Consider the following 27,871-nt stretch of genomic DNA (forward strand, 5'->3'; position numbering starts at 1 on the left):
CCCAAGTTAAAAGCCGCTCTGGGGGAAGCCATATCCCAACACCCAGCGCTGAGACCCCTCCTGGAGCCAGCACCCTATGAACCATCCTTCATCCCAACCACCCACCCCAGCCTGGAGACCCTCTCCTGCACCCAAACTCCCTCCAAGAGCTTTCACCCCTCAGCCCCTCAGACTCCTAAGTGACCCCCTCAAGGATTGAACTCACAACCCTGGGTTTAGCACGCCAATGCTCAAACCACTGAGCTATCCATCTCCTGTAATTTTGAAATAATTGGAGATATACCAATCTCCTAGAACTGGAAGGCACCTTGAAAGGTCATCAAGTCCAGCCCCCTGCCTTCACTAGCAGGACCAATTTTTGCCCCAGATTAGTTTTTCCCAGACAAATCTTGACAGACTGTGGTGCAAAAGCCATGTCTGTAGTCTTTCTAAAGTCATGGGACTGATGTGGAGCAAAGCATATAAAGGCTGCTCCCTATCACCCACAAACAAATGGGTTCACAGAAAGATTGAATGGAACTTAAAAAGCTGTGCTAAGAACGTACGTCGCCAGGCATGAGAATGATGGGGACGTTTTACTTCATTGTTTGCTCAATGCGGACAGAAGTGTTCCCTGTGAATCTACTGGCTTTGCCCCCTTTGATCTCCTGTATGGGAAGCAGGTTAGGGGACCCTTAGGGCTAATCTACGCTGGCAACTCTAAAAAACCACCTCATCGAGGGGCGTAGATGCGCTCCCAGCGCCGGGTCACTGTTTACACTGGCTCTTTACAGCGCTGAAACTTGCTGCGCTCAGGGGGGTGTTTTTTCACACCATTGAGTGAGAAAGTTGAACGCTGAAAAGTGCCAGTGTCGAGATGTGCTTAGATTTGATGGAGGCTCTGGGGAGGGCAGTACTGAGGAAAGAGGACAGCCTGGGGGAGAGTATGTCACTCGTTTTAAGGAGAATTTACAGGTAATGAGGAATTGAGGGAGACAGAGCCTTGAAAAAGGTCAGGGAACTCAGCACGTATGATACGATCGGCGAACTGGAGAAAGGTGGTTTGACACTGCTGATTTGGTGTTAGTGCTGACCCCAGTGAGGGGAAACAAAAGGCAGGATTATAGGAAGGACCTTTTGAGGTGACTGAAGGGGAGAAGGTCGTCACATCTGATGTAAAGAAGCCCAGCGGCAGAGGAACGGTGCAAACTGTGCATATCAATAGATTAAAACTTACCCTCAAGGGAGATGGCAGTAAATTTGATTTGTTAAAACCTTCTGTGTCCCTTTAAGAGATTTGGTCAGGGAGAGGAGGGCAGAGAATCCCCTGGAAAGCCCTGAGTTCAGGGTGGGTTTAGATCCACCCCCAAAGCAGGAAACCCCGGCCCTTTCAAAGCACCACAAACAGGGATTTTTCTCGCCAGGTTTAACTGCCAAGATTGCAGACTCCAGGCAAACCTCAGGGCCCCGCCTTGCTCCTAGCAGAGCATCCCCAGCTGAAGGGAAAATGCAGAATCAAGTTCCGGAGGAGGTGGAAAGCGTGAGTGAAAGGGGGTAATCGCTGAGTCAGAAAGCCCCTGGGCGTCTCCTATTGTAATGGTACCTGAACAGGACAAAGCCATGAGAGTGTGAGAGACCCAGGGCACAGTCTAGACTAGTGAGTAGCTATGTCACCCAGGCTCTAACCTGGGGTGCCCTGCACCCTGCTCTGCTTCTGTAGCCTCCAGTCCTGGGCTGCTCTCCAACAGGCTCCAGCACGTCAGCCGCTTCCAGCTTGGTGTGTGTGATCTGCAGCCAGGCACAGCTCAGCTCTTACCAGCCTTGTTCATACTGCAGGGTGACACCAGCACAGACCCAGTCTTATATTTCCCCCAGAAATGGATGTCCTGTACTGCTCAGCCTCTCCCGGACAATACAACCTGTAGTAAGATGAGTCCCTGAAACATGAACCTCTGGTATGAGTGACGTGGTATCAGAGGCCTGAGCCTGAGCCAAAGGAATGGTCAAGACTTTGCTAACAAAAAGCAAAGTTCAGCTGTGGGCCTAGGTGACCAGATGTCCCGATTTTATAGGGACAGTCCTGATTTTTGGGTCTTTTTCTTATATAGGGTCCTATTACCTCCCACCCCCATCCTGATTTTTCACCTTTGCTGTCTGGTCACCCTCTGTGAGCCAGAGGCAGGCCCTGCCCACAAAAGTTGGCAAGAAGAAGGCTGTTAATTGGACATATACACATATCTAAAAGGTATCAAGCACTAATAGGATAAACATGGGCCAGGATGGCACCAGAACCGTCCCGTACAAACACATTCCTCAGAGATAATAAGGAATAGGCTGACCCATCCTAAAAGAGAGGATCAAAAGGGTAATATGATGGAAAGAGTTGTTTGTTCCAACCAACATGCACCAGGAGAGAGGCAGCACCCTAACACGGAGAGGGGTTGTACCTCCATAGGTCAGGAGTGATGTGTAACTTGGTTGTACCTGTGTGTAAGAATGCATCCCTGAGTGGATATCTTTGTCTCGCCGAGGGGACAGTGGAGAGTCCCGCCACTGACTGAGCCGGTCCCTTGGCATGCGGCACATATTTGTAGTATGTCCAGTAGAGTCTGCTGGGAACTATCACTGTGCTTCGTTTGACAATAAACCTGGCCGGGTGCCTTCGTACCTTATCAGAGTCTATGGTCACTGGGTGTCTCTCAGGGCCTGCTGAACCAGTGATCTGCAGAGCCGGGCAGCACACAGAGGGAACACACACGCAGCCGACTCTTTTCAACATTGGACAAGAGCAGAGCACCACACCGGTGACATCCGATGGCACAGCCTTAACCTGCATCAAGGGAGATTTAGGTGAGATATTAGGGAAACCTTGCTAACTGTAACGGTAGTTGAGTATTGGAACAAGCTTCCAAGGGAGACTCTTACAGATCATCCTCCTTTGGTACGGCTACATGGCAGAAAACTTACCAACTCCAGACTGATGCCCTGGAGCACAGCGCTGCAGGAATATGATATGGAAATTGTCCATATTAAAGGTAAAGTAAATGTGGTGGCAGATGCAGTGTCTGGGCAAGAGGGTTCCAAGCTGACGCATACACATTAGCCAGTAACAGAGAGATTGTAAGAGGTGAGGTTTGACCCAGCACCCTCAGCAGGCACAGAGTTACAGGGATACCCTGGACCGGGTGTGTACATGTTAAGTTTACAACAGGTGCTATGTGAGGGCTCTGCCCAGAGCCGAGAGCCCGCTGGTCATCATAATCATTGCAAAGTGTATGGACGGATAATGTTTAATTATCAGATCATTGTACAGATAATTATGTATCTGTACTGGAAATCATGTGCTTAAGGTCTAGGAGTTAAGTCAGGTCACACAAAGGAATGAAGTTGCTCCAGTGAGGCAGGAGGGAAGAGCAGGTGGCAGACAGATTTGATTGTCAAACTCTGCAACTGCAATAAAGAAGCAAGAGAACTGTGTGAGAAATACATCAGTTTGGAGCTGCTGATAGGACACGGGCTTTCATGAAACCAGGGAAATCTAGTCTAGCTACTCTGCTTTCTTTCTTTATTCTTTATTTTGACAAGTTTCAACTCCCCTTTATTCCAAATTCAAATATGTACTACCTCATACTACTGGTCTTCTAATTTAATTGCTCGTCCCTTCGTTATCTTTTCATATTGCCGAAGGCTTTGACATCCTTTGGCCAAAAATGTCCTCCAGGTTTGGATACCTCCAGTGTTGGCGCACAAGTCAGGCAACCTTGTAGCCTGTTATAAATAAATGTTGAGCGTGAACTGCTCTGGTTTGCTTCAGTGGGACTTTTGAGTACTCAGCACTTCAGAACAATGTCAAGTATCAGAGGGGTAGCCCTGTTAGTCTGGTTCTGTAGAAGCAGCAAAGAATCCTGTGGCACCTTCAGAAAAATGGGCTTTTATATAAAATCAATGGCTCCTTTGGAAAGAGGTTGGTTTAGCTCCATCCAGCAGTGAGAACATTGGACTATTGTCTTATTTAGCCCAGGTGCAATTCTCTTAGGTCTGAATTCTTGTGTGAAATGCTCTCCCTTGAATTCAAAGGTTCAGATTTCCTAGGCCTTCCAATTTAAAGAAAAGAAAAGGTGTGTTTGTAAAAACCTCTTTTGGTCATGTCATTTCAGCAAGGAGTGGAGATTGCTGCTGAGCAGTTGATGAACACATCAGGGCAAAGAATGAGAAGAAGATTAATTTCATTGAGTTATATTGGTGCAATGAAATCAAAAAATCTCAATATGAGGCGGATCTATTTCTGCCCCATTGCCCTACAGCTCCACCATTGCAAAGTAAGTTCAAAGCTCATGTCAAGGAGCTGACTCAGTTGAATTTAACACCCCCTCCAGTAGGTTGCCTTAAAAGACGGCTTTCCAGATGGATGCTTCGTGCTACATATCACAGGACATTCCATTAGAGGAGAAGAAAAGAATGTCCTGGAAAAAGGAGAATTATTCAGAGACGGCTACTGACTCCATAATAATGTTTCCGCGGAGTCTCTGTTGGAGAGTTTATTCTTCAAAATGCTCTCAAATGACATGCCAGAGATACATTGGTTTTTATGTGTCTGATCTCTTAGGATAAGCAGAATCTTCTATATGATGAAATTGGTTTTTAATAACCAGTCATCATACAGTGTTGGGGTGGTGAAATAAGGGTTGGAGACTGCATTTTTGAATTCTTGTTAACCACTGTATTGAGACAGAAATTTACTTATTTACTAGCTTGGGATCTAAAGTCAGAATAACCACCAGCGTGAGGTGAGTCTGCCATATCCCTCAACAGTTTGTTCTGAATCTGGTATTCTCAGCTGTGAGCCACTGAGGCCAGGTGACACATACAAAAACCAGGGTCGCTGTCCTTCAATGACTCACCCAGATGCTCACCACGAACCATATGGTTAGTCTTCTTGATACCAAAGGAATAACATATTCTTGAACTGAAAAATGGGTCTATGTTTTCCAGGAAAAGACTCTTTGCTAAAATAGGTAATACAGGGAGGAACTGCACCCTGGTACCCAGGGCCTGTACAAAGTTATCAGCCACTCCAAGGGCTGGATTCTCCTATCACTCCAGATCTTTGAAAATTGCAACTGGAGAAGTACCCAGTGCTGCCGGTTCCACAGGGAGGAATTTTCCGATTTTTAAGCCAGGAGGGAGGAACAAGGAGAACCAGAAGACCAATATTATGATGCAGCAGAGTTTTTAATGCAAATGAAATTGGCAGTACACAGTTACAGAAGTAATACTACAGAGCAGAAAGAATGTATTTCCAGTGTTTCAAGAAGGGCCATGACCGATCGCAGGCCTCAATGGGTGTATTTCAGACAAGATGTTCTGCTTGCATTGGTGCAGCTGCAGAGGTTGACAAACAAGTCTCCTTTACAACCATTTTAAGGTCCTTGTTTTACCCCAGTGGTTGGGAAATGAGACAAAACAAAATAAAAGCAGAGAATTAGGCAACTTTTCCCTATATGTCGGCCTCAGAAAAGGTCAAAGTGAGCTGCTAAAGATACATATTGATGGAAAGGATAGAACATGTGGGGCCTAATTCTCCTTGACACCAAGGTCTCTTTTTCCCTTCTAAAGGGACTTAACTAACAACAAATGTAACTGATATCTGTCTTAAGGCCCCTGTTTCCTTTACACAGCGGGGTCAGTGTAAACAGGCTGCGTCTAATTCAGATTGAGTCCACAGGTGAAAGCAAGAATCAGCACACGGGTGGGAAAGCCTTGGCAGAAAGAGTCATAAAGCGTAACATTAGAAAGGCAGCATGGCTGTCAGCCCAAGGTGCTGAGCACACACAGCTCCCACTGAGTTCAGCTGGAGCCCTGTTTGCCCAGCACTTCCGAAAGCCATGCCCAAAAGGTCAGGGGTGAATCCGTATCTGGCTGTTCATTTCCTGGTTCTTCCTTCTTCCATGGATGTTCCTGCTGGGTTTAGCATGGCCCACAGTTTCCACTGAGGTACCTATGGCAAGATACCCCAGTACCACATAATCCCCCATAACCATAACCGCCTAGGTAACCGCAGTGTCCCCCATAACCACATAATCCCCCATAACCATAATGGCCGCCGTAACCGCCGTATCCCCCTAAGCCATACAATCCTCCGTAATGGCCTCCATAGCCCCCCCAACCGAATGAGCCTCCGTAACCGGGTCCGACCACAGGTGCTCCTACAGCTCCCACTGCACTGTGCTGAGGGAAATTGCTGAGAATGGGTCCTGGTATGGTCACGACAACTGGTGAGGGTCTGATGATCACTTCAGAATCTTGGCACTGCCTAACGCACGGCTCGTTGCAGGTACCAGTGACCGGACATGGCCGGGCCACCCCGCATTCTGGATAGCACAGGCTGGAGCAAGTCATCTTTCTGGGATGGAGGTAAACCTGAAACGCACAACAGGGACTAGAGTCAAAAGAAGGTACAAGTGCCGGTGGAAGAAAGGCTTCAAAGCTTGGTGACTATTGCAGCGAGGTCTGCACGGGGCGCAAGAGAGAGAGGAGAAGTGGCCTTAGTCTCTATGTATGAGGCCATGTATTTGTTCCTATTTTCTCTTTCTAGGCTTCTTCTGCACTCTTCCCTCCCTGTTGGCCCCTTTGAGTGCCTATCAATAACATTACCTGAAAAACACCAACTAGAATAAGCATCAATCTTTCCATGATGGACCCCTGCGATTCTGGGTCCATTTTAGACATTTCTCAAAGAGAATATGCCTGGGATTATGGTAATCACTTCCTTTCATTTCAGGATTTAACCTCTGCATGCAAATGAGTTGAGTCCAGTGTCAGAGTATGGCTCATCAGGTTTCCAAAGCTTGGAAGTCATCAATACTAGCTGATGAATAAACAGAAAACTTTACTTTTCTCCAAAGAAATCACTAAGGACATGCTCCTTAGCTGGGGTAAAATGAGTTCAGGTCCACTGACTTCCATAGGGTGACACTAATTTATAGCATCTGAGGAGAAGCAGTGGATTTTTCGCTCAGAAGAACATATGAATTGCTAGATTAGAGCACACCGCTTGTCATCTTCATCCATTTTCGTGTCTCCAATAGTGAGGAGTAGCAGCTGCTTCAGAAGAAAGTAGGAGAGCACTGAACTGGCCCTTTCTCTACTAACCTAGGGAAATGTATTCATAATTCAGATAAGTGAAATATGGGTAAAGTGACTTTCTGAGGTTACTAAAAAGATTTAAATGCCTTAATTCTTTTTCCAGGTAATAGGAAATATGTTTCCCATGAATCCACCAGTGCCTGCACCTAAATAACTACACAAGATAATTATGGAAGAACACCCTGATCCCTCATACAAAATCACATGAGTAAAAGCAAGATTCAGTCTTCAATGAAAATAGCCCCTACTGTCACATCTCTAGAGGTCGAAAGCAATTGAGTGTAATTGGACTTACCGAGTTCACCGAGGAGATGAAGTCCGGAGAAGTGATTAGAAGGGCCCTGAGTCGTGAGACTTTTATACAATTCCTAGGACTGCCTGGAGGATCTGCGATGCTGTTTGTGCTGGAGGTCCCAATTAGTTACCAAACAAACTTGATTGCCTTGCTATGTCCTCGTTTAGATGGAGGTGTTTTCCTCAGGGTTTGCAACGATTGGGCTAATGGCAGCATCAGAGGGCGTAACGTGCACGTTGCATTCTTCATCTTCCTTTCATCTTAATATTGTATGGGCCAACTGCATTCCTTGTGACATTTTACTGACTTTTTTGTGGCTGCAGTGAGAATGAATGTGAAGGTGATTCTGAGCGGCATCAATAGCACAACTGGCTTTGATGGAAGGAATCCAGTTTGGACATTTCAATTCATACTGGTCGTGGCCAGGTGCATTGGGTCCTTCACTGTAAACCTGCTAGGAAGGAGGGAGCCATTTTTCTGCATTCTCACCATCTCTATCCTCACTGGGTCAGATCCAATTCCTTTTGAAGACAATCGGAATCATTCCATTTTCTCCAGCATGTTTCCTGTCAGGACCTTATATTTGAAATTCACCTGTTGCCCTATGAACAATTTTAGTCCCACTAAACTTTCAAACTGGAACTTAGCGGGACCTAAGTGGAGCATGGGCCTTTGTGATGGCCGTCTGCCGGGGGTGAATCTTACACCTACAGTGAGTAAAACTTTACCTAATATTGGACCTCCACTTGTTTCACTAATGAGGTCACAAAGGGCTGCCTTGAACAGATTTGCTCACGGATCAAAGTAGGGATGATGGCGAGTGAAAGGATTCAATCCTCTTTTGTAGATAAGGCTTAAGTTAAGTCTTGGAATCTCTACTCCATTAGAAAACATCTCTCCATCCATAAGCAGGCAAGAATCTGAAATCTTATAAGACAATGCAGGGGACTGAGCCCCGCAAGAAGCCGAGAAGAAATGAAAATTACTCATTCTTGGTGAAGGAGGAGATTGCTGTGTGATGAGATTTGACATAAAGTCTGACTAACCATAGGGCATGTTGCGGAAAACATTCCTGCCTGAACCAGAATGTTGTTTAGAATGTAAAAGATATCCCCAAGAGTGGGTTCCATAGCCAGGGAAGAGGGCAGAAGTATCCTCCTTTAATTTTAAGGCCTTGAACATCTGTGAAGTTGGAGCAACTGTGTTGATTTACACCAAGAGTCAATACAATGTGTCTGCTCAAGTTTAAATACGCACCACTGAGGTAAACCTTCAAACAAAGAGAATTAAAGTGCATGGCAAGAATTTAGGTGGTTGATTGTTGTTCACTCTTACATGAGAAGATGTTTCACCACAAAGATCCTCCAAAAACACATCAAAAAAAAATAAAGAAAAAATCCAGAATGAGTTACTCTCAGGTGAGTGATTTATTTGGAAGCCATGAAATGTCATGTATTAGAGGGGTAGACATATTAGACGATGCCACTGAAGAAGTGGGGGTTCATTTTTGACTCTGCCAATCGCTCCCTTCACTGAAATGTGCCGTGGTAAACATGTATAATTGCAATATGCAGGGTGGATCATCTGGAGCGTCCTCTGATCTAAGCATTTCAGAGCACTTCACAAACACACATCATGTTTTATAAGGCCAAAGAGGTGTATTATTATAATAGTAATTACTTTTTAATGGGATTAAATGTGCCAATAATGAAGATGCGATTCTCTTTAAAATTGCATGTCAAGGTCTCAGCTGTCACTCCAGTGCTCACTTCATGAGTCTGAGCCTCTGAAATTGGGGCTCTTTGATTTTCATTCAATGAAACTTTGCATTTCCCATTTATATATATTTTAAAGTTGAAGGGTAGATGCTGAACCAGCGTAAAGGAGGACAGTTCCATCAATTTGAGATTGAAGGAAGGCACCTTACCCACCCTGGATTAGAGAAATCCTTTCTGCACCTCCACCCTCAGCTGCTCATATCTAATAGACAGTGAAATCAATGGAAACCATCAGCCATTGCATCTCCATGCATGGGCAGCCAAGAGAACTGGGTCTTGTGAGAGACTTCAGCCAATAAAGAAAAGGAAGACACACAAGAATGAGTTAAGGGGAACTTCTGCAATGGTCAGATTGCTGTGGGATTAATTGCAAGTCTGATCAACCTAGGGCATTCTGGAAGCCCCTCCTCTGACAAAGTTTTTCAGCCAGAATTAGAATGATTTCAAAGTGCAAAATTGACCCTCGTCAGGATTTCTTCTAACCTGAACAGCATAAAATGCCTCCCCATAATTGGAGGGCACAGAATATCATTGAAGTGTATGGAAATGGACTGAGGTACATTAGCTGAGGATCCTTTACAGAGCAACGTATTTTAATCAAAGGGAAAAGCAAAGCTTTTTTGAATGAAAAATGAAATAGCCCCAAATAAGAAGTGAGGTTGTGCTTCGGTCATGCACAGGCATCTCTTTGGCCTTTTAGTGTTTCCTATCCCCATCCCCCTCCAGGCAGGCTGCTTGATCTTATCTCGGGAGAGGGGTTAGAGATGGGACCGTCCTTCAATGTACACTCGTGTATTAAACTCCTACCCTTCCCAGCAACACTTTACATCTATCTCTTCCCCCAGCCATCTGCTTGTGGGCAGACGTAACACACAGTGTCTTTGTTCTATGTTGACATATAGTGGTAAGAATGTAAAAAGTATCAAAAATCAAATGAGCAAAAAAGACCCAAAATTCTCTCTCAGGCATATAGACAGGCCTGAATACAACATTATCATCACTATCACACTAAGGCCTGGTCTACACTGGGGCGGAAGTCGAACTAACTTAGTTCGAACTTCTTGCCTGTCCAGACGCCGCGAGATCGAAGTCCGCGGCTCCCCCGTCGACTCCGCCACCGCCGTTCGCGGTGGTGGAGTTCCAGAGTCGACGGGAGCGCATTCGGAGTTCGAACTATCGCGTCTAGATTAGACGCGATAGTTGGAACTCCGAGAAGTCGAATGCTACCCGTCGACCCAGCCGGTAAGTATAGACGTACCCTAACACTCCTGAAGAGCTGTTACCAAGGGCAGTGAGATGTGCAAGCTTGGTGTTTGCACTGGTGCCTCTAGCATTGATCAGCACCATGCACCGTGCAGCCTCTTCAGGGGCTCCGGGCAGTGCCTCTGGATATACGTGGGGCCAGTGTGCATGGCACCAGAGGCAGCTCTTGCCAGTGGAGGTGGCTGCGGCATTTGGTCATTGGGTGTGTGACTTTGCACTCCATATGTTTTATGGAAATATGCTTATGAGTGTGAATATGATAGAACTGGAATATGCTTTATGCAAAAGTTCTCTTGTAAAGTATCCTAAGAAAGGTAATAATCCAACTGACTATAGTCCTCCTCTTTGTATGCATGTATCATTCTTGTATGTGAAGCTAGAAATAGGAAGTAGAACTCTGAGGTCCTATTGTAATTATGCAAAGTGTGGGCCAGTAAAGATGGTTTAGAATCTTGATGGCTCCCAGTGACTAGGACAATTGGTTGTAAATGGTTTATTTACCTGCAAACCTCCCTGTGTATTTGTGAGCCAACCCAGGAAGAATGGAGACTGGGGTCTTACAGTGACAGGTGACCATGTCACATGCTACTGGAATCCATCTTAATTCTTGTACTTTTCCATTGATCAGGCGGGGATGGGGACAAGCACAGACAAAAGATTCTTGCCTTGTGCCAAAGCTATAGAAGGGGGTGGAGCAGGACAAAAGGGCTGCCAATCTTGAGAAACCCCTTGCTTACCACCTGAGATGTCTGCTGGATCTAACAAAGACAGTACCGGGGAAATGATTGGGCCCAGACTAGGAACGAGTCTAGTCGGTGAAAGAAGCTTATTGGATGATCTTTGAGGGTTAGATACTACCTGTAATCAGTTTCTTAATGTATTAGGCTTAAACTTGCATATTCTGCTTTGTGACTTACTTTATTCTGGCAGATATTACTTGAAGCCACTTAAATCCTACTTGGGAAACTTAATAAAATCACTTTTCTTTATTAAGAAAGCCAGAGTAAGTGCAAACAGCTGTGCATGTCTCTCTATCAGTGTTATAGAGAGCGGACAGTTTACGAATTTACCCTGTGTAAGCTTTATACAGAGTAAATTGAAGTTTTGCGGGGGTTTGGATCCCATTGGCAACTGCGTGTCTGGAGGCTGGAGACAGATAATCTGCTGAGCTGTTTTCAGTTAAGTCTGCAGCTTTGGGGATATAGACCAGACGCTGGATCTGGGTTGCAGCAGGCTAGTGTCTCTGGCTCAACAAGACAGGGTTCTGGAAGTCCCAAGCTGACAGGGAAAATGGGATCAAAGCTAATTTCAGCACATCAGGTGACAATCCCAAGGAGGTCTCTGTGACCAAACCCATCACAGGGTGTTCTCCTGGTCATCTGCCCTGCTTGCATGTGGCTGGGGAACGGGGAGCCCGAGACTCTGCAGGTGATCGGATGGTTCCTGGGGCAGGCTCTTGCTGAAGACCTGGGGGAGGCAGGGACAGAGAGACGGTTTTCTCGGAGCAGCCATCAGCAGACTCTGATTAAAGAGAGAGAAAAGGAGAAAGGTAAAGACAAGTGCAAACTACTTCACTTAGGAAAAAAATCCAATGCACATGAGACGCTGTCTGGAGAGACTCATGGTCCTTTCAGGGTAGACTGTCAAAAAGCAGGGCCGAGATCCTAGCTGGTGCTATGCTCTATAATTATAAGTATCAAGTGTGAAACTTCCAAAGTACTATAATAGTTTGACAATGGAGTCACAGACGGTCCCCTTACACACTCCAGTCTGTCTTGCCTCGCCGGCAAGCTGGACTGTGTGCTAAATGGTGGTGACTTCCTGCAAAAATCAAGAAAATAGTCACATTGTATCTAGTTCCACACTCGCCCAGGTCGATTTGCATCCCAGATCTCACATGAAAAACACTGGTCGTCAATTTGACAGTAAACTAACTAAAGTCACTAGCTAAGAGAAAGGAATGAGAGTTATTGAGATGTTAAAGCAGATAAAAATATATGTACAGGTTAGTCACAGTCTAGGATTCCTAAAGGCAGCAGAGATTTGGGAAACTGGTAGTTTCCCAAAAGTCTTTTCAGACTCCCCAGAGTAACTCTTCTTCTCATTTGGTTATTCTGCCTGTGAGAATCCAACCAGTCCAGAGATGAAGAATTTTCCCTTGTGTCCATACTTATAGTTTCTTCTCAGATAAAGAAGCTCAGAGAGTCACTACTGATGTGGGCTCCTTCTCGGACGGCAGAGGGAAGGATGCATTTAAGGTCTTTGATCAGCACACACAGTGACCACTTGCCTTCAAATGCACAAGAATTCCCACCTTCCCGTTAAATCTTCCTTCCAATTGTTTTCAGGAATCTTCCGTTGAAATCCAGGCAGACTCATTCTCCTCCTCTGCTGAAAACACTGTTAGCCAATCAGATAACTGATTAACCAACCACCCCATTAAGTATATAGATTTTAAAAAACCCAACTCTGTTACAAGTAAATGCAAAACTGAGAACAGCAAAACATAAATGACTCTTCCCCACGATCACATTTCCAGTAAAGTTGGTGACTCACACTTGTTGAGACAATTTAATTCAAAGAGTTTGGCTAAAATCAAAAATTCAAAGTGTACAATGAAAATAAAAGAAATTACTTTTCCCCCCCAGTTTCCCCTGTAATTTACATTCCCCAGGCTTCCCTGTTGCAGGGTTGTAACAATATCACTGACCTGCGGCAAAATGCTTCCGAGTTCGGGCAAACAGCCTGTTTCCTGCTCCTGGGCCCAGCTTCTCCCTGCCGCACAGAGCTCCGGGCCTGGCGCAAAGCAGCTGCCCTGACTGCTGCCCTCATGGAGTCTGATCCCAGCACCAGGGAACCTATTGGAGCAGCCCCTAAACGACCACACCCAATTCCAGAAGCTTCTGGCTGGGGAGTGCGAAATCTGCCTAGCAACAATGACCCAGACACAACTCACTCCTATCCACCCTGCCCCACCAGAGAGCTCTTAAAGAGACAGCTCCCTGTTAGGGACGTGGGTTAATCTGCAGCAAGGGAGGTTTAGGTTAGATCAGGGGTCACCAGCTGGTCAATGTTGATCGACTGCTCTATCCTAGAGAATCTCCCAGTCGATTGCGATCTCTAGTGGCACAGCAGGGCTGCTGCTAAGTCAGGCTCCCTGCCTACCCTGGCCCCACACTGCTCCCAGAAGTGGCCAGCAAGGCCCCAGAGGTGTGGGGGACAGGGTGCCTTAGCCTCGCTGTGATGCCGACCCGGAGCTGCCCAAGTTAAAAGCCGCTCGGGGGGAAGCCATATCCCAACACCCAGCGCTGAGACCCCTCCTGGAGCCAGCACCCTATGAACCATCCTTCATCCCAACCACCCACCCCCGCCTGGAGACCCTCTCCTGCACCCAAACTCCCTCCAAGAGCTTGCACCCCTCACCCCCTCAGACTCCTAAGTGACCCCCTCAAGGATTGAACTCACAACCCTGGGTTTAGCACGCCAATGCTCAAACCACTGAGCTATCCATCTCCCGTAATTTTGAAATAATTGGAGATATACCAATCTCCTAGAACTGGAAGGCACCTTGAAAGGTCATCAAGTCCAGCCCCCTGCCTTCACTAGCAGGACCAATTTTTGCCCCAGATTAGTTTTTCCCAGACAAATCTTGACAGACTGTGGTGCAAAAGCCATGTCTGTAGTCTTTCTAAAGTCATGGGACTGATGTGGAGCAAAGCATATAAGGGCTGCTCCCTATCACCCACAAACAAATGGGTTCACAGAAAGATTGAATGGAACTTAAAAAGCTGTGCTAAGAACGTACGTCGCCAGGCATGAGAATGATGGGGACGTTTTACTTCATTGTTTGCTCAATGCGGACAGAAGTGTTCCCTGTGAATCTACTGGCTTTGCCCCCTTTGATCTCCTGTATGGGAAGCAGGTTAGGGGACCCTTAGGCCTAATCTACACTGGCAACTCTAAAAAACCACCTCAGCGAGGGGCGTAGCTGCGCTCCCAGCGCCGGGTCACTGTTTACACTGGCGCTTTACAGCGCTGAAACTTGCTGCGCGCAGGGGGGTGTTTTTTCACACCATTGAGTGAGAAAGTTGAACGCTGAAAAGTGCCAGTGTCGAGATGTGCTTAGATTTGATGGAGGCTCTGGGGAGGGCAGTACTGAGGAAAGAGGACAGCCTGGAGGAGAGTATGTCACTCGTTTTAAGGAGCATTTACAGGTAATGAGGAATTGAGGGAGACAGAGCCTTGAAAAAGGTCAGGGAACTCAGCACGTATGATACGATCGGCGAACTGGAGAAAGGTGGTTTGACACTGCTGATTTGGTGTTAGTGCTGACCCCAGTGAGGGGAAACAAAAGGCAGGATTATAGGAAGGACCTTTTGAGGTGACTGAAGGGGAGAAGGTCGTCACATCTGATGTAAAGAAGCCCAGCGGCAGAGGAATGGTGCAAACTGTGCATATCAATAGATTCAAGTATCAGAGGGGTAGCCGTGTTAGTCTGGATCTGTAAAAGCAACAAAGAATCCTGTGGCACCTTATAGACTAACAGACGTTTTGCAGCATGAGCTTTCGTGGGTGAATACCCACTTCTTCAGATGCAAGTCATCTGAAGAAGTGGGTATTCACCCACGAAAGCTCATGCTGCAAAACGTCTGTTAGTCTATAAGGTGCCACAGGATTCTTTGTTGCTTTTATCAATAGATTAATACTTACCCTCAAGGGAGATGGCAGTAAATTTGATTTGTTAAAACCTTCTGTGTCCCTTTAAGAGATTTGGTCAGGGAGAGGAGGGCAGAGAATCCCCTGGAAAGCCCTGAGTTCAGGGTGGGTTTAGATCCACCCCCAAAGCAGGAAACGCCGGCCCTTTCAAAGCACCACAAACAGGGATTTTTCTCGCCAGGTTTAACTGCCAAGATTGCAGACTCCAGGCAAACCTCAGGGCCCCGCCTTGCTCCTAGCAGAGCATCCCCAGCTGAAGGGGAAATGCAGAATCAAGTTCCGGAGGAGGTGGAAAGCGTGAGTGAAAGGGGGTAATGGCTGAGTCAGAAAGCCCCTGGGCGTCTCCTATTGTAACGGTACCTGAACAGGACAAAGCCATGAGAGTGTGAGAGACCCAGGGCACAGTCTAGACTAGTGAGTAGCTATGTCACCCAGGCTCTAACCTGGGGTGCCCTGCACCCTGCTCTGCTTCTGTAGCCTCCAGTCCTGGGCTGCTCTCCAACAGGCTCCAGCACGTCAGCCGCTTCCAGCTTGGTGTGTGTGTGATCTGCAGCCAGGCACAGCTCAGCTCTTACCAGCCTTGTTCATACTGCAGGGTGACACCAGCACAGACCCAGTCTTATATTTACCCCAGAAATGGATGTCCTGTACTGCTCAGCCTCTCCCGGACAATACAACCTGTAGTAAGATGAGTCCCTGAAACATGAACCTCTGGTATGAGTGACGTGGTATCAGAGGCCTGAGCCTGAGCCAAAGGAATGGTCAAGAATTTGCTAACAAAAAGCAAAGTTCAGCTGTGAGCCTAGGTGACCAGATGTCCCGATTTTATAGGGACAGTCCTGATTTTTGGGTCTTTTTCTTATATAGGGTCCTATTACCCCCCACCCCCATCCTGATTTTTCACCTTTGCTGTCTGGTCACCCTCTGTGAGCCAGAGGCAGGCCCTGCCCACAAAAGTTGGCAAGAAGAAGGCTGTTAATTGGACATATACACATATCTAAAAGGTATCAAGCACTAATAGGATAAACATGGGCCAGGATGGCACCAGAACCGTCCCGTACAAACACATTCCTCAGAGATAATAAGGAATAGGCTGACCCATCCTAAAAGAGAGGATCAAAAGGGTAATATGATGGAAAGAGTTGTTTGTTCCAACCAACATGCACCAGGAGAGAGGCAGCACCCCAACACGGAGAGGGGTTGTACTTCCATAGGTCAGGAGTGATGTGTAACTTGGTTGTACCTGTGTGTAAGAATGCATCCCTGAGTGGATATCTTTGTCTCGCCGAGGGGACAGTGGAGAGTCCTGCCACTGACTGAGCCGGTCCCTTGGCATGCGGCACATATTTGTAGTATGTCCAGTAGAGTCTGCTGGGAACTATCACTGTGCTTCGTTTGACAATAAACCTGGCCGGGTGCCTTCGTACCTTATCAGAGTCTATGGTCACTGGGTGTCTCTCAGGGCCTGCTGAACCAGTGATCTGCAGAGCCGGGCAGCACACAGAGGGAACACGAACACGCAGCTGACTCTTTTCAACATTGGACAAGAGCAGAGCACCACACCGGTGACATCCGATGGCACAACCTTAACCTGCATCAAGGGAGATTTAGGTGAGATATTAGGGAAACTTTGCTAACTGTAACGATAGTTGAGTATTGGAACAAGCTTCCAAGGGAGACTCTTACAGATCATCCTCCTTTGGTACGGCTACATGGCAGAAAACTTACCAACTCCAGACTGATGCCCTGGAGCACAGGGCTGCAGGAATATGATATGGAAATTGTCCATATTAAAGGTAAAGTAAATGTGGTGGCAGATGCAGTGTCTGGGCAAGAGGGTTCCAAGCTGACGCATACACATTAGCCAGTAACAGAGAGATTGTAAGAGGTGAGGTTTGACCCAGCACCCTCAGCAGGCACAGAGTTACAGGGATACCCTGGACCGGGTGTGTACATGTTAAGTTTACAACAGGTGCTATGTGAGGGCTCTACCCAGAGCCGAGAGCCCGCTGGTCATCATAATCATTGCAAAGTGTATGGACGGATAATGTTTAATTATCAGATCATTGTACAGATAATTATGTATCTGTACTGGAAATCATGTGCTTAAGGTCTAGGAGTTAAGTCAGGTCACACAAAGGAATGAAGTTGCTCCAGTGAGGCAGGAGGGAAGAGCAGGTGGCAGACAGATTTGTTTGTCAAACTCTGCAACTGCAATAAAGAAGCAAGAGAACTGTGTGAGAAATACATCAGTTTGGAGCTGCTGATAGGACACGGCCTTTCATGAAACGAGGGAAATCTAGTCTTGCTACTCTGCTTTCTTTCTTTATTCTTTATTTTGACAAGTTTCAACTCCCCTTTATTCCAAATTCAAATATATACTACCTCATACTACTGGTCTTCTAATTTAATTGCTCGTCCCTTCGTTATCTTTTCATATTGCCAAAGGCTTTGACATCCTTTGGCCAAAAATGTCCTCCAGGTTTGGATACCTCCAGTGTTGGCGCACAAGTCAGGCAACCTTGTAGCCTGTTATAAATAAATGTTGAGCGTGAACTGCTCTGGTTTGCTTCAGTGGGACTTTTGAGTACTCAGCACTTCAGAAAAATGGGCTTTTATATAAAATCAATGGCTCCTTTGGAAAGAGGTTGGTTTAGCTCCATCCAGCAGTGAGACCATTGGACTATTGTCTTATTTAGCCCAGGTGCAATTCTCTTAGGTCTGAATTCTTGTGTGAAATGCTCTCCCTCGAATTCAAAGGTTCAGATTTCCTAGGCCTTCCAATTTAAAGAAAAGAAAAGGTGTGTTTGTAAAAACCTCTTTTGGTCATGTCATTTCAGCAAGGAGTGGAGATTGCTGCTGAGCAGTTGATGAACACATCAGGGCAAAGAATGAGAAGAAGATTAATTTCATTGAGTTATATTGGTGCAATGAAATCAAAAAATCTCAATATGAGGCGGATCTATTTCTGCCCCATTGCCCTACAGCTCCACCATTGCAAAGTAAGTTCAAAGCTCATGTCAAGGAGCTGACTCAGTTGAATTTAACACCCCCTCCAGTAGGTTGCCTTAAAAGACGGCTTTCCAGATGGATGCTTCGTGCTACATGTCACAGGACATTCCATTAGAGGAGAAGAAAAGAATGTCCTGGAAAAAGGAGAATTATTCAGAGACGGCTACTGACTCCATAATTATGTTTCCGCAGAGTCTCTGTTGGAGAGTTTATTATTCAAAATGCTCTCAAATGACATGCCAGAGATACATTGGTTTTTACATTTATCCTTAGCGCCGGGAGGAGCGGTGATGATGGAAATGGGGTTTTGTTTGGTAAGAGGGCTCCCGATAAGGTTGCCAACTATCCAGTCACACAAACCCAAACATTGTTGTCCCACCTCTGCCCCTTCCCTGTGACCCCATCCCCCACTTCACTCCTTCCCTGAAGCCCCACCCTGCTCACTCCATCCCCCCTCCCTCCGTCACTCGCTTTCACTTACCCTCACTCACTTTCACGGGGCTGAGCTTGGGAGTTGGGTTGCGGGAGAAGTTGCAGGCTCTGGGCTGCAGCCAGGAGGATCGGAGTGTAGGAAGGGACTCTGGGCTAAGCCTGGGGCAGGGGCTGGGGTGCAGTAGGGATGTGGGGTACAAGCGCTGGAAGGGAGTGTGTGTGCAGGAGGGCGCTCCAGACTGTGGGGGGGGGGTTCCGTACAGGAGGGGGTTCTGGGCTGGAGCAGGAGTGCAGGGGGCATAACGGGTGTGGATTCCGACTGGCCTTACCTCAAGCAGTTCACGGTAGGTGGTGCAGTGGGTTTAAGGCAGGCTCCCTGCCTGCCCTGGCTCTGCGCCACTCCAGGAAGCATCCAGCATATCCCGGCAGCCCCTGGGGAAGGAATAGGGGGCTCTGCAGGCTGCACCCACTCTCACCGCTGACACTGCCGCTCCCATAGGTGGGGAACTGCCTTATATCTGAGTTATATATTGGCTTGGCTATGTGTCTGATCTCTTAGGATAAGCAGAATCTTCTATATGATGAAATTGGTTTTTAATAACCGGTCATCATACAGTGTTGGGGTGGTGAAATAAGGGCTGGAGACTGCATTTTTGAGTTCTTGTTAACCACTGTATTGAGACAGAAATTTACTTATTTACTAGCTTGGGATCTAAAGTCAGAATAACCACCAGCGTGAGGTGAGTCTGCCATATCCCTCAACAGTTTGTCCTGAATCTGGTATTCTCAGCTGTGAGCCACTGAGGCCAGGTGACACATACAAAAACCAGGGTCGCTGTCCTTCAATGACTCACCCAGATGCTCACCACGAACCATATGGTTAGTCTTCTTGATACCAAAGGAATAACATATTCTTGAACTGAAAAATGGGTCTATGTTTTCCAGGAAAAGACTCTTTGCTAAAATAGGTAATACAGGGAGGAACTGCACCCTGGTATCCAGGGCCTGCACTCCAGCTCTTTGAAAATTGCAACTGGAGAAGTACCCAGTGCTGCCGGTTCCACAGGGAGGAATTTTCCGATTTTTAAGCCAGGAGGGAGGAACAAGGAGAACCAGAAGACCGATATTATGATGCAGCAGAGTTTTTAATGCAAATGAAATTGGCAGTACACAGTTACAGAAGTAATACTACAGAGCAGAAAGAATGTATTTCCAGTGTTTCAAGAAGGGCCATGACCGATCGCAGGCCTCAGTGGGTGTATTTCAGACAAGATGTTCTGCTTGCATTGGTGCAGCTGCAGAGGTTGACAAACAAGTCTCCTTTACAACCATTTTAAGGTCCTTGTTTTACCCCAGTGGTTGGGAAATGAGACAAAACAAAATAAAAGCAGAGAATTAGGCAACTTTTCCCTATATGTCGGCCTCAGAAAAGGTCAAAGTGAGCTGCTAAAGATACATATTGATGGAAAGGATAGAACATGTGGGGCCTAATTCTCCTTGACACCAAGGTCTCTTTTTCCCTTCTAAAGGGACTTAACTAACAACAAATGTAACTGATATCTGTCTTAAGGCCCCTGTTTCCTTTACACAGCGGGGTCAGTGTAAACAGGCTGCGTCTAATTCAGATTGAGTCCACAGGTGAAAGCGAGAATCAGCACACGGGTGGGAAAGCCTTGGCAGAAAGAGTCATAAAGCGTAACATTAGAAAGGCAGCATGGCTGTCAGCCCAAGGTGCTGAGCACACACAGCTCCCACTGAGTTCAGCTGGAGCCCTGTTTGCCCAGCACTTCCGAAAGCCATGCCCAAAAGGAAAGGGGTGAATCCGTATCTGGCTGTTCATTTCCTGGTTCTTCCTTCTTCCATGGATGTTCCTGCTGGGTTTAGCATGGCCCACAGTTTCCACTGAGGTACCTATGGCAAGATACCCCAGTACCACATAATCCCCCATAACCATAACCGCCTAGGTAACCGCAGTGTCCCCCATAACCACATAATCCCCCATAACCATAATGGCCGCCGTAACCGCCGTATCCCCCTAAGCCATACAATCCTCCGTAATGGCCTCCATAGCCCCCCCAACCGAATGAGCCTCCGTAACCGGGTCCGACCACAGGTGCTCCTACAGCTCCCACTGCACTGTGCTGAGGGAAATTGCTGAGAATGGGTCCTGGTATGGTCACGACAACTGGTGAGGGTCTGATGATCACTTCAGAGTCTTGGCACTGCCTAACGCACGGCTCGTTGCAGGTACCAGTGACCGGACAGGGCCGGGCCACTCCACATTCTGGATAGCACAGGCTGGAGAAACTCATCTTTCTGGGATGGAGGTAAACCTGAAACACACAACAGGGACTAGAGTCAAAAGAAGGTACAAGTGCCGGTGGAAGAAAGGCTTCAAAGCTTGGTGACTATTGCAGCGAGGTCTGCACGGGGCGCAAGAGAGAGAGGAGAAGTGGCCTTAGTCTCTATGTATGAGGCCATGTATTTGTTCCTATTTTCTCTTTCTAGGCTTCTTCTGCACTCTTCCCTCCCAGCTGGCCCCTTTGAGTGCCTATCAATAACATTACCTGAAAAACACCAACTAGAATAAGCATCAATCTTTCCATGATGGACCCCTGCGATTCTGGGTCCATTTTAGACATTTCTCAAAGAGAATATGCCTGGGATTATGGTAATCACTTCCTTTCATTTCAGGATTTAACCTCTGCATGCAAATGAGTTGAGTCCAGTGTCAGAGTATGGCTCATCAGGTTTCCAAAGCTTGGAAGTCATCAATAATTGCTGATGAATAAACAGAAAACTTTACTTTTCTCCAAAGAAATCACTAAGGACATGCTCCTTAGCTGGGGTAAAATGAGTTCAGGTCCACTGACTTCCATAGGGTGACACTAATTTATAGCATCTGAGGAGAAGCAGTGGATTTTTCGCTCAGAAGAACATAGGAATTGCTAGATTAGAGCACACCGCTTGTCATCTTCATCCATTTTCGTGTCTCCAATAGTGAGGAGTAGCAGCTGCTTCAGAAGAAAGTAGGAGAGCACTGAACTGGCCCTTTCTCTACTAACCTAGGGAAATGTATTCATAATTCAGATAAGTGAAATATGGGTAAAGTGACTTTCTGAGGTTACTAAAAAGATTTAAATGCCTTAATTCTTTTTCCAGGTAATAGGAAATATGTTTCCCATGAATCCACCAGTGCCTGCACCTAAATAACTACACAAGATCATTATGGAAGAACACCCTGATCCCTCATACAAAATCACATGAGTAAAAGCAAGATTCAGTCTTCAATGAAAATAGCCCCTACTGTCACATCTCTAGAGGTCGAAAGCAATTGAGTGTAATTGGACTTACCGAGTTCACCGAGGAGATGAAGTCCGGAGAAGTGATTAGAAGAGCCCTGAGTCGTGAGACTTTTATACAATTCCTAGGACTGCCTGGAGGATCTGCGATGCTGTTTGTGCTGGAGGTCCCAATTAGTTACCAAACAAACTTGATTGCCTTGCTATGTCCTCGTTTAGATGGAGGTGTTTTCCTCAGGGTTTGCAACGATTGGGCTAATGGCAGCATCAGAGGGCGTAACGTGCACGTTGCACTCTTCATCTTCCTTTCATCTTAATATTGTATGGGCCAACTGCATTCCTTGTGACATTTTACTGACTTTTTTGTGGCTGCAGTGAGAATGAATGTGAAGGTGATTCTGAGCGGCATCAATAGCACAACTGGCTTTGATGGAAGGAATCCAGTTTGGACATTTCAATTCATACTGGTCGTGGCCAGGTGCATTGGGTCCTTCACTGTAAACCTGCTAGGAAGGAGGGAGCCATTTTTCTGCATTCTCACCATCTCTATCCTCACTGGGTCAGATCCAATTCCTTTTGAAGACAATCGGAATCATTTCATTTTCTCCAGCATGTTTCCTGTCAGGACCTTATGTTTGAAATTCACCTGTTGCCCTATGAACAATTTTAGTCCCACTAAACTTTCAAACTGGAACTTAGCGGGACCTAAGTGGAGCATGGGCCTTTGTGATGGCCGTCTGCCGGGGGTGAATCTTACACCTACAGTGAGTAAAACTTTACCTAATATTGGACCTCCACTTGTGTCACTAATGAGGTCACAAAGGTCTGCCTAGAACAGATTTGCTCGAGGGTCAAAGTAGGGATGATGGCGAGTGAAAGGATTCAATCCTCTTTTGTAGATAAGGCTTAAGTTAAGTTTTGGAATCTCTACTCCATTAGAAAACATCTCTCCATCCATAAGCAGGCAAGAATCTGAAATCTTATAAGACAATGCAGGGGACTGAGCCCCGCAAGAAACCAAGAAGAAATCAAAATTACTCATGCTTGGTGAAGGAGGAGATTGCTGTGTGATGAGATTTGACATAAAGTCTGACTAACCATAGGGCATGTTGCGGAAAACATTCCTGCCTGAACCAGAATGTTGTTTAGAACGTAAAAGATATCCCCAAGAGTGGGTTCCATAGCCAGGGAAGAGGGCAGAAGTATCCTCCTTTAATTTTAAGGCCTTGAACATCTGTGAAGTTGGAGCAACTGTGTTGATTTACACCAAGAGTCAATACAATGTGTCTGCTCAAGTTTAAATACGCACCACTGAGGTAAACCTTCAAACAAAGAGAATTAAAGTGCATGGCAAGAATTTAGGTGGTTGATTGTTGTTCACTCTTACATGAGAAGATGTTTCACCACAAAGATCCTCCAAAAACACATCAAAAAAAAAAAAAGAAAAAATCCAGAATGAGCCTCTCTAAGAGTTACTCTCAGGTGAGTGATTTATTTGGAAGCCATGAAATGTCATGTATTAGAGGGGTAGACATATTAGACGATGCCACTGAAGAAGTGGGGGTTTCATTTTTGACTCTGCCAATCGCTCCCTGTCTGACCTTCACTGAAATGTGCCATGGTAAACAGGTATAATTGCAATTTGCAGGGTGGATCATCTGAAGCGTCCTCTGATCTAAGCATTTCAAAGCACTTCACAAACACACATCATATTTTATAAGGCCAAAGAGGTGTATTATTATAATAGTAATAACTTTTTAATGGGATTAAATGTGCCAATAATGAAGATGAGATTCTCTTTAACAATGGATGTCAAGGTCTCAGCTGTCACTCCAGTGCTCAGTTCATGAGTCTCAGCCTCTGAAATTGGGGCTCTTTGATTTTCATTCAATGAAACTTTGCATTTCCCATTTATATATATTTTAAAGTTGAAGGGTAGATGCTGAACCAGCGTAAAGGAGGACAGTTCCATCAACTTGAGATTGAAGGAATGCATTTTACCCACCCTGGATTAGAGAAAACCTTTCTGCACCTCCACCCTCAGCTGCTCATATCTAATAGACAGTGAAATCAATGGAAACCATCAGCCATTGCATCTCCATGCATGGGCAGCCAAGAGAACTGGGTCTTGTGAGAGACTTCAGCTAATAAAGAAAAGGAAGACACACAAGAATGAGTTAAGGGGAACTTCTTCAATGGTCAGATTGCTGTGGGATTAATTGCAAGTCTGATCAACCTAGGACATTCTGGAAGCCCCTTCTCTGACAAAGGTTTTCATCCAGAATTAGAATGATTTCAAAGTGCAAAATTGACCCTCGCCAGGATTTCTTCTAACCTGAACAGCATAAAATGCCTCCCCATAATTGGAGGGCACAGAATATCATTGAAGTGTATGGAAATGGACTGAGGTACATTATCTGAGGAGCCTTTACAGAGCAATGTACGTTAATCAAAGGGAAACGCATAGCTTTTTTGAATGAAAAGCCAAACAGCCCCGAATAAGGAGTGAGGTTGTGCTTCGGTCATGCACAGGCATCTCTTTGGCCTTTTAGTGTTTCCTATCCCCATCCCCCTCCAGGCAGGCTGCTTGACCTTATCTTGGGAGAGGAGTTAGAGACGGGACCGTCCTTCAATGTACACTCGTGTATTAAACTCCCACCCTACCCAGCAACACTTTACATGTATCTCTTCCCCCAGCCATCTGCTTGTGGGCAGACGTAACACACAGAGTCTTTGTTCTTTGCTGACATATAGTGGTAAGAATGTAACAAATATCAAAAATCAAATGGGCAAAAAAGACCCAAAATTCTCTCTCAGGCAAATAGACAGGCCTGAATACAACATTATCATCACTATCACACTAACACTGCTGAAGAGCTGTTACCAAGGGCAGTGAGATGTGCCACCTTGGTGTTTGCACTGGTGCCTCCAGCATTGATCAGCACCATGCACTGTGTAGCTTCCTCAGGGCCTCTGGGCAGTGCCTCTGGATATACATGGGGCCAGTGTGCATGGCACCAGAGGCAGCTCTTGCCAGTGGAGGTGGCTGTGGAATTTTGTCATTGGGTGTGTGACTTTGCACTCCTTATGTTTTATGGAAATATGCTTATGAGTGTGAATATAATGTAACTGGAATATGCTTTATGCAAAAGGTATCCTAAGAAAGGTTATAATCCTACTGACTATAGTCCTCCTCTTTATATGCATGTATCATTCTTGTATGTGAAGCTAGAAATAGGAAGTTGAACTCTGAGGTCCCATTGTAATTATGCAAAGTGTGGGCCAGTAATGATGGTTTAGAATCTTGATGGCTCCCAGTGACTAGGAAAATTGGTTGTAAATGGTTTATTTACCTGCAAACCTCCCTGTGTATTTGTGAGCCAACCCAGGAAGAATGGAGACTGGGGTCTTACAGTGACACATGCTACTGGAATCCATCTTAATCCTTGTACTTTTCCATGGATGAGGCGGGGATGGAGACAAGCACAGACAAAAGATTCTCGCCTTGTGCCAAAGCTATAGAAGGGGGTGGAGCGGGACAAAAGGGCTGCCAATCTTGAGAAACCCTTTGCTGACCACCTGAGATATCTGCTGGATCTAACAAAGATGGTACCGGGGAAAGGACTGGGCCCAGACTAGTAAGAAGTCTAGTCTGTGAAAGAAGCTTATTGGATGATCTTTGAGGGTTAGATACTACCTGTAATCAGTTTTTTAATGTATTAAGCTGAGACTTGCATATTCTGCTTTGTGACTTACTTTATTCTGCAGATATTACTTGAAGCCACTTAAATCCTACTTGGGAAACTTAATAAAATCACTTTTGTTTATTAATAAACCCAGAGTAAGTGCAAACAGCTGTGCATGTCTCTCTATCAGTGTTATAGAGAGCGGACAGTTTATGAATTTACCCTGTGTAAGCTTTATACAGAGTAAATTGAATTTTTGCGGGGGTTTGGATCCCATTGGCAACTGCGTGTCTGGAGGCTGGAGACAGATAATCTGCTAAGCTGTTTTCAGTTAAGTCTGCAGCTTTGGGGATATAGACCAGACGCTGGATCTGGGTTGCAGCAGGCTAGTGTCTCTGGCTCAACAAGACAGGGTTCTGGAAGTCCCAAGCTGACAGGGAAAATGGGATCAAAGCTAATTTCAGCACATCAGGTGACAATCCCAAGGAGGTCTCTGTGACCAAACCCATCACAGGGTGTTCTCCTGGTCATCTGCCCTGCTTGCATGTGGCTGGGGAACGGGGAGCCCGAGACTCTGCAGGTGATCAGATGGTTCCTGGGGCAGGCTCTCGCTGAAGACCTGGGGGAGGCAGGGACAGAGAGACGGTTTTCTTAGGGTACGTCTACACTACAAGACTATTTCGAATCAACTTAATTCGAATTTGTGGAATCGACCTTATGAAGTCGAAGTTGTGTATCCACACTAAATACACTAGTTCGACTGTGTGAGTCCACAGTAACGGGGCCAGTGTCGACTTTGGAAGCGGTGCACTGTGGGAAGCTATCCCACAGTTCCCGCACTCCCCGCTGCCCATTGGAAACCTGGGATTTCCCCCCAATGCATGCTGGGGGGAAAAATGTGTCGAGGGTGGTTTTGGGTAACTGTCATCATTGAACCGTCACTCCCGCCCTCTCTCCTTGAAAGCGCTGGCGGGAAATCTGTTCGCCCCCTTCTCTGGTCGGTTACAGCTCGGACGCCACAGCACTGCGAGCATGGAGCCCGCTGCGATCATCGCTGCACTTATGTCCGTTGTCAACTCCTCGCACCTTGTCGTCCACTTCTTCCACAGTCAGCTGTTGAGAAATCGGGCGAGGAGGCTCCGGCAGCGCGGTGAGGACAGGAAGTCACAGAGTGGCGCAGACCTCTCACAAAGCAGGGTACGCTGCGCAGTGGAGATCATGGTGGCAACGGGTCAAGTTCATGGTGTGGAACGGCGATTCTGGGCCCGGGAAACAAGCACGGACTGGTGGGACCGCATAGTGCTGCAGGTCTGGGATGAATCACAGTGGCTGCGAAACTTCAGGATGCGTAAGGGCACTTTCCTTGAACTCTGTGACTTGCTGTCCCCTGCCCTGAAGTGCCAGGACACCCAGATGCGAGCAGCCCTGACTGTGCAGAAGCGAGTGGCCATAGCCCTCTGGAAACTTGCAACGCCAGACAGCTACCGGTCAGTAGCGAACCACTTTGGCGTGGGCAAATCTACCGTAGGGCTTGCTGTGATTCAAGTAGCCCACGCAATCGTTGAGCAACTGTTCTCAAAGGGAAACAACCCTGGGAAACATCCAGGTCGTCATAGATGGCTTCGGCGCGATGGGATTCCCAAACTGCGGTGGGGCTATAGATGGCACTCACATCCCTATCCTGGGACCGGCCCACCAGGCCAGCGAGTACATTAACCGAAAGGGCTACTTTTCTATGGTGCTGCAAGCACTGGTGGACAATAGGGGACGTTTTACCAACATCTACGTGGGGTGGCCGGGCAAGGTTCATGACGCGCGTGTGTTCAGGAACTCTGGTCTGTTTAAACGCCTCCAGGCAGGTAGTTTCTTCCCGGACCACAAAATAACGGTTGGGGATGTGCAGATGCCTACAGTGATCCTCGGGGACCCAGCCTACCCGCTAATGCCCTGGCTCATGAAGCCCTATACAGGTGCCTTGGACAGTGAGAAGGAACTCTTCAACTACCGGCTGAGCAAGTGCAGAATGGTGGTGGAGTGTGCTTTCGGACGTCTCAAGGGGAGATGGCGGAGCTTACTGACTCGCTCGGACCTCAGCGAAAAAAATACCCCCGTTGTTATTGCTGCTTGCTGTGTGCTCCACAATCTCTGTGAGAGCAAGGGGGAGACCTTTATGGCTGGATGGGAGGTTGAGGCCAATCGCCTGGCTGCTGATTACGCTCAGCCAGACAGCCGTGCCGATAGAAGATCCCAGCGGGAAGCGCT

The 27,871-nt window shown here is 46.6% G+C and overlaps 2 protein-coding genes and 1 long non-coding RNA gene across 3 annotated transcripts in view; 1 reads left to right on the forward strand and 2 right to left on the reverse strand.

The window, feature by feature from the left end:
* The first annotated feature begins 4,154 nt into the window (after positions 1–4,154).
* On the forward strand, positions 4,155–7,451 carry LOC123376083. The gene is made up of 3 exons (XR_006581677.1): positions 4,155–4,298; positions 6,314–6,393; positions 7,229–7,451. It is a non-coding gene; the product is annotated as an uncharacterized LOC123376083 (long non-coding RNA).
* On the reverse strand, positions 5,261–22,707 carry LOC123376070 (claw keratin-like). The gene is made up of 2 exons (XM_045027738.1): positions 21,976–22,707; positions 5,261–6,399 (listed from the first exon to the last, which is right to left on the reverse strand). Exon 2 carries the CDS (start codon positions 6,376–6,378, stop codon positions 5,947–5,949), a length of 432 nt encoding a protein of 143 aa, XP_044883673.1. The 5' UTR covers positions 6,379–6,399; positions 21,976–22,707; the 3' UTR covers positions 5,261–5,946.
* The window catches only part of LOC123376074 (claw keratin-like), a 36,967-nt gene continuing 28,851 nt past the window's right edge, over positions 19,756–27,871 (reverse strand). The window contains exon 2 of the mRNA XM_045027753.1: positions 19,756–20,954. Within this exon, the coding sequence (XP_044883688.1) occupies positions 20,502–20,933 (432 nt within the window). The 5' untranslated portion in view covers positions 20,934–20,954 and the 3' untranslated portion in view covers positions 19,756–20,501. The remainder of the gene's footprint in view (positions 20,955–27,871) is intronic.

The sequence above is a fragment of the Mauremys mutica genome, chromosome 1, assembly GCF_020497125.1.
Source record: "Mauremys mutica isolate MM-2020 ecotype Southern chromosome 1, ASM2049712v1, whole genome shotgun sequence".
Classification (NCBI taxonomy): domain Eukaryota; kingdom Metazoa; phylum Chordata; order Testudines; family Geoemydidae; genus Mauremys; species Mauremys mutica.